We start from the raw sequence: 12039 nt of genomic DNA, 5'->3' as shown, positions 1-12039 counted from the left end.
TCCCTCTATGCTGAGGCCGTGTCCTCTGGTCTTAGACTCCTTCACCATACGAAACATTCTGTCCACATCCACTCAATCAATGCCTTTCAACGTTCGATGGGTTTCAATGGGATCCCCCTTCATTCTTCTGAATTCCAGTGAGTACAGGCTCAGACCTATCGGACATTCCTCAGATGACAAGGCTTTCAATCCTGGAATCATTTTCGTGAAGCTCCTTAGAACCTTCTTCAATGTCAGCACATCCTTTCTAAGATAAGGGGCCCAAAAGTACTCACAGAACTCCAAGTGATGCCTCACCAGTCCCTTATAAAACCTTAACATTACATCCTTGCTTTTATATTCTAGTCCTCTTGAAATGAATGCTACCATTGCATTTGCCTTCCTAACCTGCAAATTAACCCTTAGGGAATCCAGCACGAGGTCTCCCAAGTCCCTTTACGCTTCAGATTTTTGAATTTTCTCTCCATTTAGAAAATAGTCCATGCTTTTGTTTCTTCTACCAAAGTGCATAAGCATACACTTCCCAAAGCTGTATTTCATCTGCCACCTCTTTGCCCATTCTCCTAATCTGTCTAAGTCCTCTGTACCCCTCTGCTTCCTCAAAACTACCTGCCCCACCACCTATCTTTGTATCATCTGCAAACGTGGCCACAGAGCCACCAATTCCATCATCCAAATCATTGACATATAATGTAAAACGTATCGGTCCCAATACAGATCCTTCTGGAACACCACTAGTCCCTGGCAGTCAGTAGAAAAGGCTCCCTTTATTCCCTCTCTTCGCCTCCTGCCAATCAGCCAATGTTCTATTCTTGTTGGTATCTCTCCTGTAATACCATGGGCTTTTATCTTGTTAAGCAGCCTCATGTGTGGTACCTTCTCAAAGGCCTTCTGAAAATCCAAGTACACAATATCTACCGATTCTTCTTTGTCTGTCCTGCTTGTTATTTCCTCAAAGAATTCCAACAGATCTGTCGGGCAAAATCTTCCCTTAAAGAAACCATGAGGACGTTGGCCTATTTTATCATGTGCCTCCAGGTACCCTGAAACCAGTTCCTGAATAATCGGCTCCAACATCTTCCCAACCGCTGAGGTCAGACTTACTGGTCTATAATTTCCTTTCTTCTGCCTCTCTCCCTTTTTGAAGAGTGGAGGGACATTTGCAATTTCCCAGTCTTCTAGAACCATTCCAGAATCTATTGATTCTTGAAAGATCATTACTAATAGCTCTTTCAGAACTCTGGGGTGTGCATCATGTGATCCAGGTGACTTACCTACCTTCGGACCTTTCAGTTTCCCAAGAACCTTCTGTCGGGTTGTGGTGACTTCACAAGCCCGCTGACACCTGGAACTTCCAACATACTGTTCCCCCCCCCCTTTCACTTCCTGTAATGCTCCCTCTTCACCATTCCCTATTTCCTTTTCCCTCTCACCTTATTTCCTCGCCTCTCTCTGGTGCTCCTTCCCCTTTTCTTTCTTTCATGGCCTTCTGTCCTTTTCTATTGGACCCCCCATCTCCAGCCCTGTATCTCTTTCACCAATCAACTTCCCAGTTCTTTACTTCACCCCCTCCCTCTTTCCCGGTTTCACCTATCACCTTGCGTTTCTTCCTCCCCTCCCCACACCTTCTGACTCTTGACTCCTCACTTTTTTTCCTCCAGTCCTGATGAAAGGTCTTGGCCCAGACCTCAACTAAACTCTTTTCCATAGATGCTGCCTAGCCTGCTGAGTTCCTCCAGTATATTGGTTGTGTCTTTGCTACTGTTTGGAGGTCTGTACATAACACCCATCAGGGTCTTTTTACCCTTTCAGTTTCTTAGCTCTACCAACAATGATTCTACACCTTCTGATCCTATGTCATGAATTGCTAAAGGATTTGATTTCACTTTATACCGACAGAGCCATACCACCCCCTCTGCCTCCCTGCCTGTCCTTTTGATACAAGTGTATCCTTGGACATTAAGCTCCCAACGATGATCTTCTTTCAGCCACAATTCAGTGATGCCCACAATGTCATTCATGCCAATCTGTAACTGTGCTACAAGATCATCTACCTTATTCTGTCCACTGTGTGCATTCAAATATAACAGCTTCAGTCCTGTATTCATCACCCTTTTCTATTTTGTCCCCTTTTTACACTGCAACCCGTCCCGTTGACCGTAATTTTGCCCCATCATCAGCTGCTCCTACGCACTGACTCTTTGTAAACCAGCTACTCCATCCTCAGCACTATCACTCTGAAACCCACCCTGCCCCCGCCAAATTAGTTTAAACCCTCCCCAACAGCTCCAGCAAACCTGCTCGCAAGGATATTGGTTCCCCTCGGGTTCAGGTGTAACCCATCCCCTTTGTACAGGTCATACCTTCCCCAGGAGAGATCCCAGTGATCTGAAACCCTGCCCCCTGCACCAGTTCCTCAGCCAGGCGTTCATCTGCCAAATCGTCCCATTCTTACCCTCACTAGCACGTGGCACAGGCAGCAATCCAGAGGTCACTTCCCTGGAGGTCCTGCTTTTCAGCTCCCTAAAATTCCTCTTCCGGACCTCCCCACCTTTCCTACCCATGCCATTGGTGCCAATATATACCAAGACTTCTGGCTGCTCACCCTCACCCTCACCCTTTAGAATGCCAAGGACCCAAAGATGTTCATGATCCTGGCACCTGGGAGGCACCACAGCATCCCAGTGCCTCTGTTGCATCCACAGAATCTCTCCTTGGTTCTTCTGCACCTCAGGGGTGTGTGCTTAGCCCACTGCTCTACTCTCTTTACACCCATGACTTGTGGCTAGGCACAGCTCAAATGGCATCTATAAATTTGCCGATGGCACAACTATTGTTGGCAGAATTTCAGACGGTGTTGAGAGGGCGTACAGGAGCAAGACAGATCAGCTGGTTGAGTGGTCTTACGCAACAACCTGGCAGCGTCAGTGAGACCAAAGAACCGATTGTGGAGCTCAGAAAGGGTGAGATGTGGGAATACACACCCGTCCTCACCTAACACACATCAAAGTTGCTGGTGAACGCAGCAGGCCAGGCAGCATCTCTAGGAAGAGGTACGGTCGACGTTTCGGGCCGAGACCCTTCGTCAGGACTAACTGAAAGAAGAGCTAGTAAGAGATGGGGTGTGAAGGGGAGGAGGGGCATTCTGTCTAGGTAGCCTACAACCTGATGGCATGAATATTAACTTCTCTAACTTCTGTTAATGCCCCTCCTCCCCTTCACACCCCATCCCTTATTTATTTATTTAATATGTTTTTTTATTTTTTTCCCCCTTTCTTTTCTCTCTCTCTCTTTTTTCTCCCTCTGTCCCTCTTACTATAACGCCTTGCCTGCTCTCCACCCTCCGGGCTCCCCTCCCCACTTCTCTCTCTCCCCAGGCTTCCCATCCCATGATCCTCTCCCTTCTCCAGTCTGGTATCCCTTTTGCCGATCACCTGTCCAGCTCTCGGCTCCATCCCTCCCCCTCCTGTCTTCTCCTATCATTTTGGATCTCCCCCTCCCCCTCCCACTTTCAAATCCCTTACTCACTCTTCCTTCAGTTAGTCCTGACGAAGGGTCTCGGCCTGAAACGTCGACTGCGCCTCTTCCTAGAGATGCTGCCTGGCCTGCTGCGTTCACCAGCAATTTTTGTGTGTGCTGCTTGAATTTGCAGCATCTGCAGATTTCCTCGTGGCAACCATTATTTAGCAGAGACCGACAGCTGAACTAAGTGTTGGGGGCGGTAGGACCTAAACAGCACATACGGGAGGGGTGAGGGGAGGGAAGGGCTGGGAAGGGGAAAGGAGACGGAGTGATAGGGTTTCCTTTGCTTTTTACTTGTTTACTATACATACATTCATTTGATTTTCATTATGTTGTTATAAGAAAGAAAAGAGAAAAGAAGCATTGTACTTTAGGACATTGTCAGTTGTACAGTTTGTAGTTAAGCTGATGTTGCCTCACAATAAAAACATTTGGAACAAGATATACGACGCTACAGAATTTATGAAAAACTGCACATAAACAGACCGAGACTGACAAACAACCAGCGTGTCAAAGACATCAGACCTTGCAAATAAAAACAATACTGAAGACATGCGTTGTGGAGTCCTGTAGGTCACAGAATCAGTTCAGAGTTGAGGTGAGTGAAGTCATCCACACTGGTTCAAGAGCCTGATGGTTGTAGGGTATTAACCATTTCTGAAACTGGTGGTGTGGGTCCTAAAGCTTCCACACCTCACTGTAGCTAATGGTTAGCACAATGTTTCACAGTACAAGCGACCCGGGTTAGATTCCTGCCACTGTCTGTACGTTCTCCCCATGACCATGTGGGTTGTGTGGGTTTCCTCCAGGTGCTCTGGTTTCCTCCCACAGTCCAAAGAGGTACTGGTAGGTAGGCTAATTGGTCATCGTAAATTGTCCTGGAAGGGCCTTTTCCACACATGTATCTCAATACATATAAATAAATAAAGAGAGCATGGCCTAGATGGTGGGGTCCTTGATGAGAGGTGCTGCTTTCTTGTGACAGCACTCCACGTAAGTGTACTCAATAATAGTGAGGGCTTTGCCTGTGATGGACTGGGCTATATCCACCGTTTTCTGTATACAGTCATTTCCAATCCTGGGCATCGGTGTTCCCATCCCAGGCAACCAGTTAGGATACTCCCCACTGTGCTCCTAAAGGAGTTAGTCCGAAGTTCTTAGTGACGCGCCAAATCGACACAAGCTTCTAAGAAATGAGAGACGCTGTTGTGCCATCCTTGTGATGTCATTTACAGTACGTGCTGGTCCCAGACAGATCCACTGATACGTTAATGATTCTCTGATCTTGGTAATTCATTTGCAAACGTTTTGCTGTCATGCGAGGAGACATGGTCAGTGCGCTGTTGGTTGTGGTGTGTCCTCCGAATGCTTGGCCTTTACATACTTAACAATCAGCTGATTGGTCGTCGTTACGGAAACTCAGTTGTGATGTAGGCAGGAGACTTCATTGCTGATTGGTTGCGTGGTGAACTTTGTGTGTTGTGGTCTAAAATTTTGCCTGTATTACCTCGTAAATAGGATCGAAGCCTACACGTCTGTTTACAGGAAACCGTGCTTCTCGGAATTCTCTTGCATGCGGCATGTTAGCTTGGGCTAAGGAATTTAAAGCTACCGACCCTCTCCACTTTATTAATGAATGTTCTTTCTCTCCTTCCTCAGATCCTGGGCCTAATCTTCTCCCTGGTGATGTACTGCCAACTTGTCAAAGCAGATAAGCACTACAGCTGAAAAGCAGTTCCTTCTTTTAAAATTTCACTACATATTTTACATCTCCCTGGACGCCTGCCTCTGTGAAATCCGGGATTCCGTTTCTTCATCACTAGTGTCTGGCACCTAGGCCATCTGCAAGTAGGCAACATAATGGGTCCCTTCTATGGGCTCACGATTCATTCTGTGGTATTTTCTGTACAGGATTTTTTTTTTTGCCACCTCAGACATCATGATCTTGGCCTATGCTCAGCATCGTACTGAGTGCAGGATAGGGTCACCGCAGAGCTAAGTACAAGTGACCAAATAATAATGTAACTGCTTCCCACTGATGTCACCTGCAAGGGTCAGTGCAGCTAAGCCAATCCTCCATCAACCCCTACACATCTGTTTACACACGTTGGTGAGATCCGACGGAAATTGAGGGACTGCTTTTGTCAATCACCTCCTCTCCATCTGCCACGTTTCCCGGTATTAAGCATTTTAATTCCTATCCCCATTCCCATTCCAACATGGCTCTCCATGGTCTCCTCCTTTGACACAATGAGACCACTCTCAGGGTGGAGGAGCTCATATTCCGTCTGGGTAGCCTCCAACCTGAAGCTATTAACACCCAGTTCTCCTTACAGTAAAAATTTCCCTCCCCCTTCCCTCTTCTATTCCCCACTCTGGCCTCTTACCTCTTCTCCTCAGCTGTATATCACCTCCTCCTGGGTCCCCTCCTCCTTCCCTTTCTCCTATGGTCCACTCTCCTGTCCTATCAGATTCCTTCTTCTCCAGCCCTTTATCTTTCCCAACCATCTGGTTTCACCTAGTCCTCCCTCCCCTCCCCCACCTTTTTATTCCGGCATCTTCCCTCTTCCTTTCCAGTACTGAGGAAGGGTCTTGGCCTGAAACGTTGACTGTTTATTCACTTTCGTAGATGCTGCCTGGCTTGTCAAATTCCTCCAACATTTTGTGTGTGTTTCTCTGGAGTTCCAGCATCTGCTGAACCCCTTGTTTGGAGTCTGGAGGAAAATGCTTTCAGTGTACAATCAGCCTTTCTCAAAGCCCTAACTGGTAGCCAAGGAGCATAGGTCAGCGCTGAAGACTTATGATCTGATTCCGTTTATGGTATTTTGTAGAAACAAACTTTGTAGAAACACATTCTTGTATGTCCAATCACATGACTTTGTTCCTTCAGCTGCGCGCTCCCTTACTTGTGCCATGGTCACCTGATATGTCCACCCCCATGATGCCATGCCTACTCAAAGCCAATAGCAATGCAAGTTCTTCCATTGGAGTATTCTTGACTGTCAGTCAAAATGACTCCTATGCCCTCCATGTCCAGAATTTTAAGCAACTGTATATTTTTGTACAAATAGAGACTGGAAATAAAAACCACTAATCATGATACAGAAGACTATTCGGCCCATTTACATTTTCCAGCCCTTTCATTCCTCCACCTTGTCTTTTGTCATTTTAAGCATGTCCTGTGAAAACCAATGTTGAACCTACTTCCACCAAATTTTCCTTTTTATCTCTTTGAAGATTATTGCAGCCCACTGCATAATAAAATGAAGAATTCTTATCATCTCCCTTCTGGCTCTTTTGCCAATTATCTTAGATTTGCATTGCCTGCTTGTCATCTCTCCTGTCGCTGGAAAAAGCATCCAAACCCCTCACAGGGACCTAAAAGCAAACGGTTTTCTGCTGGTGGTGATAAACTCTTGGCGGGAGAGGCGAGAAAGGTGGCGTAGTGCCATTTCTGTCTCAGCTTCAAAAGCCCATGTACCCACTCTAGGATGATTCAAACCTGTGGCCCATGGAAATGCCGTCTTTCAGTAAATCAAAAAGTGAATGGCTTGTAACATGTAAACATTCTCAATTAAAGTTTCTTAAATAATTGTGCTGTGTCTAATGGTCTTGCACCGGTCTTCACCAGTTGTTTCTTGCCTGGTTTAGTTTCTGTCTTGAGTAAATTAAATCAGCATAAACCGATTAACGACAGTACGACACATAGTGGTATTGTTACTAAATTCTACCTTCCTTGCACTGCAGTGACAATAATGCATCTTCCTCATTAACCTTAATAACAACAATTTAGAATCAGAGTCAAGTTTATTACTGTTACATTTTGTAACACGCCAGCCACTTCCTTCCTTTCTTCCTTTCTCTTTTCAAATCTTTTTATTCTTATATTATGCAGGAAAAATAACGTGAGTACATCGAAGTAACAACACTTACAATGCCTCAAAAAAAACATTATCTTAAAGATTGAAAAAAAATTTTGTGTTAACAAAAAAACCTACTGAGCAGAAAAGTGAGAAAAAAAAAGAACCCATTAGGTGTACAACCCCGGAGCCATGCGTCATGCAAAAAGCTTCTAAAAATAAACATCAAACCGCCAGCAAGAAAAGAAAATATACTAAAAAATTTACAGTTAGATCGTGGAAAAACTATATCAATTAACTCAAGTGATAATAACGAGCAAATGAGCCCCATCTTTTTTCAAAATCAAATAAAGGTTCAAAGGTACCACTTCCTTTACTCATTGAGGTACGCACATCTGGCGCGGCGACGTAATGATGTATGCCATTCACATAGTCATAGAATCATAGAGAAGTACAGCACAGACACAGGCCCTTCAGCTCATCTAGTCCATGCTGAACCATTTAAACTGCCTACTCCCATCGATCTGCACCAGAACCATAACCCTCCAAACCCCTACCATCCATGCATCTATCCAAACTTCACTTAAACGTTGAAATCGATCTCAAATGCACCACTTGCACTGGCAGCTCGTTCCACACTCTCATGACCCTCTGAGTAAAGAGGTTTCCCCTCATGTTCCCCTTAAACTTTTTACCTTTCACCCTTAACCTATGACTTCGAGTTGTAGTCCCACCCAACCTCAGTCGAAAAAACCTGCTTGCATTTACCCTATCTATACCTCTCATAATTTTGCATAACTCTATCAAATCTCCCCTCAATCTTCTACGTTCCAAGGAATAAAGTCCCAACCTAATCAATCTTTTCTTATAACTCCAGTCCTGGCAGCATCCTTGTAAATTTTCTCTGTCCTTTCACATCTAATCGTAATGAACTATATAAATAACAAAGGATGCCAATTCAAAAAATAGACCGACAACATTGTTCAAATATTACTGAAATATTAAATACATAATGACCACTGACATATGTTGTGAAATTTTGTGGCAGCAGTACTGTGCAATACACAAAAACTATAAGTTACAATAAGAAATAGTTATAAAGTAAGTAAACAGTGGGTCAGGCAGCAACTACAGAGGCAAAAGGATAGTCAATGGTTCAGTTCGAGATCCTGGATTAGGACTCGAAGTATTAGAGGCAAGATAGGCAGAAGAAAGAGTTGATAGGGAGGGGCAAAGCAGGTGATAATGGTCAGGTGAGGTGGGGGATGATGGGCAGATGGAGCCAGGTTGAGGAGAAGGAGGTGAAAGACAGAGGCTGGGAGGTGATGGGTGGAACGATTGAGAAGGGGATGGGGGGGCGGATGGAGTCAGGCAGGTGAGCAGGCGTTTAGAATCCGAGGCTGGTGAGTGATAGGAAAGGGGAAGTAGAGCCAGGTGGAGGAGTGGGGAGGGGAAGGGAAAGGCGGACGGAACTGGAAGGTGATTGGTGGAGCCGGATGATGGGCAGGTGGGCCGGAAGGGGGTAGAAGACAGGAAAGATGGGCCAAAGTGGATCAGCGTGCAGTAAATTGGTTTATTGTTGACACAGTGAAAAATTTTGTTTTACATGTCACCCATACAGAACATTTCATTACACAGTACAAGTGGAAATAATTACAGAATGCAGAATAAAGTGTTGCAGTTACAGAGAAAGGAGAGTGCAGGCAGACAAGGTGTAAGGTCATAGCGAGGTAGATTGTGAGGACAAGAATACATCTTATCATACGGGGGAACATTCAATACTCCTGTAACAATGGGACGGACATTACCTTGAGCCTGGTGGTACATGCTTTTGTATCTTCTACTGGATGGGAGGGGAGAAGTGAGAGAATGCCTGAGTGGGTGAGTTGTTTGCTTGTTTTTTTTTAAATAATTTTTTTATTGAGTTTTCAAACTTGGTTACATGAGATGTTTGTTTATGTTGACTGCTCTACTGAGGCAGAGAGGAGTGTTGACGTAATCCATGAAGGGGTGATGGGCAGATGGAACCAGAAGGGTCTCGGCCTGAAATGTCGACTGCTCAGTCTTTTCCGCAGATGCTGCCTGACCTGCTGAGTTCCTCTGGCATTTTGTCTGTGTTGCTTTGGTGCACAGTAACAAATCTAGGTAACAGGGAGGAATGGGAAAGGTAAGTTGGTAGGGGAGGGAAAGCAACACAAGGCTTGAGGATTATCTAAAATTGAAAAACATGATGTTCATACTGTCTCATACTCATACTGAGGATAATAAACTATAATAACTGGGCCCAGAACACACGCACCCCTACGACTCAACTGCACTTTGTTTTACTTGTGCACAAGGGGAACAATGCAGCCCCTGTCATCCTGCACTGTTCTAAAGTCTGAACTGAGATATGCCATTTTTATACAGAATTGACAGGCGGTTTTGGACATTGGCCATTTGATAAACTGTGTATGTTTGAATTCCTGACTTGCAAGATCAATCACCATTCACAATAGGAGTGTTAAAAGTCAATAGAAACTACAAGGTGATAACTGACGACACGTTGAAGTTAGTAAAGCAATTGTCCCGCAGTTGGTCTATGTGCCCTGGATCACTTATAGGCACATTTGTCCAGCCTCGCATGATAGCACATGCCCTCTAAGCCAGGCAGCATCCTGGTAAACCTCTTCTGCACCCTCTCCAAAGCCCCGACATCTTCCCTGTAGTGGGGTGACCAGAAGTATATGCTATACATGAGATACGGCAGAACCAGAGTTTTATCAAAATGCAACACAACCTCATGATTTATCACGTCTCTAGACCCCTGCTGTGCAAAGGGAAGCTTTGCTCTTCAAAGATCTTTCTTCCCTGTGCTGTCTACACTCCTATATGCAGTCAAACCCTGTCTGTATGTTACGTTAACCCTTGCATTAAAGCAAGTTCCACGATACCACGTGAATATAAGATGTTAATCTTCTATATTACAGGTTGTTATAATGTGAGCATTATTAAAAGTAAGTTAATACTAATTAGGATAATAGGGGGTTCTACTTCCGTTCTTTTTACTTCTGGTGTGCTGTATATAGTGTACCTGCCATGCCGTAAGGGGTTGTGAAAGCCTCTGTATATGCATAACGGTTTTGACGTTCGAGATAAAGTTGTTTCTTGGGCATGAAGTTGTCGAGTGTGCCTTTTTCAAAGTAGAAGTTACTACACAGTCGCTCTCACTATGGCAGTGGAGGAAACAGAGGTCAAACAGGTCAGTATGGGAATGGGAAGGAGAGCTGAAATAACATGTAACTGGAAGCTCAAGGTGGCCTTTGTGGACAGGGATCACCTGGCCTACACCTGCTCTTGCTGCTGTAGAGGGGGCCCCAGCAAGATAATAGAATGGGTTGGAGAAAGTTCACATGAATCAAAAAACATTTAGTTTTCTAATAAAGGAAGAGATGAATCGGAAATAGTTTTACAATTTCCTACAATGCAACCAAAAAAAACAATAAATCCCAAGATCTTGGACAGCTTTGTAGTAAAAAAACTGGATCTGTGGAATTCATTGCCACAGACGGCTGTGGAATAAAGTCATTGGGAATATTTAAAGTGAAGGTTGGTACATTCTTGATTAATCAAGTCATCAAAGGTTATGGGGAAAAGGCAGGAGAATACTTTATACTTTATACTTTATTGTCACCAAACAATCGATACTAGAACGTACAATCATCATAGCGATATTTGATTCTGCGCTTCCCACTACCTGGATTACAAATATTAAATATTAAAAATATTTAAAATAGTAAAAATTAGTAAATATTAAAAATTTAAATTATAAATCATAAATAGAAAGTAGAAAAATGGAAAATAAGGTAGTGCAAAAAAACCGAGAGGCAGGTCTGGATATTTGGAGGGTACGGCCCAGATCCGGGTCAGGATCCGTTCAGCAGTCTTATCACAGTTGGAAAGAAGCTGTTCCCAAATCTGGCCGTACGAGTCTTCAAGCTCCTGAGCCTTCTCCCGGAGGGAAGAGGGATGAAAAGTGTGTTGGCTGGGTGGGTCGTGTCCTTGATTATCCTGGCAGCACTGCTCCGACAGCGTGTGGTGTAAAGTGAGTCCACAGACGGAAGATTGGTTTGTGTGATGTGCTGTGCCGTGTTCACAATCTTCTGCAGCTTCTTTCGGTCTTGGACAGGACAACTTCCATACCAGTAAGACATTGTGACGAATGTTAAGGGGTTAATAACCTTTTTCTAGTATGTGAATTCAAAGTCTGTAATCACTTATCTGCGACTAATGTACACTGTGTGATTGAAATGTGTGGGTAAAAATCTATGTCTGTGCTTCCTCGTTCTAAGAATCATCACATGTCTGCGCTTGGAAAGTCTGATATACTGTCCTGAGAACCAACACTTAGAAAATGTATACCTCTCAAGGACATATCGTCCAGCTTCGCTATTCTGTAGAATTGTAGTTTAGGTTCCTCCTTACAGCTTTGAGTGCTTCTTGTCACGTATGTTTGGGGTATAAATAAGAGTGTACTCTATTGTTAAGCAGAGTTCCAAGATCCCGCTTTTAGGTGCTTGGGCTCTCCATGATATCATGTAAATAAAATCCTTCAGTCTGAAACAACTCTCTGAGTCGGCCTGATCTATTCTGTTTGCTGCTCCTTAGATTTATCTGC

At 44.3% G+C, this 12039-nt stretch overlaps 1 protein-coding gene across 1 annotated transcript in view; it reads left to right on the top strand.

Moving 5' to 3' along the window:
* Positions 1 to 7110, top strand: part of LOC134354406 (tetraspanin-4-like) — an 81174-nt gene extending 74064 nt beyond the window's left edge. The window contains exon 8 of the mRNA XM_063063404.1: positions 5182 to 7110. Coding sequence (XP_062919474.1) covers positions 5182 to 5250 — 69 coding nt within the window. The 3' untranslated portion in view covers positions 5251 to 7110. The remainder of the gene's footprint in view (positions 1 to 5181) is intronic.
* Positions 7111 to 12039: the final 4929 nt, after the last annotated feature.

This window comes from Mobula hypostoma, chromosome 11 (assembly GCF_963921235.1).
Source record: "Mobula hypostoma chromosome 11, sMobHyp1.1, whole genome shotgun sequence".
NCBI classification, from domain to species: domain Eukaryota; kingdom Metazoa; phylum Chordata; class Chondrichthyes; order Myliobatiformes; family Myliobatidae; genus Mobula; species Mobula hypostoma.
This window is presented reverse-complemented; position numbering and strand designations above follow the sequence as displayed.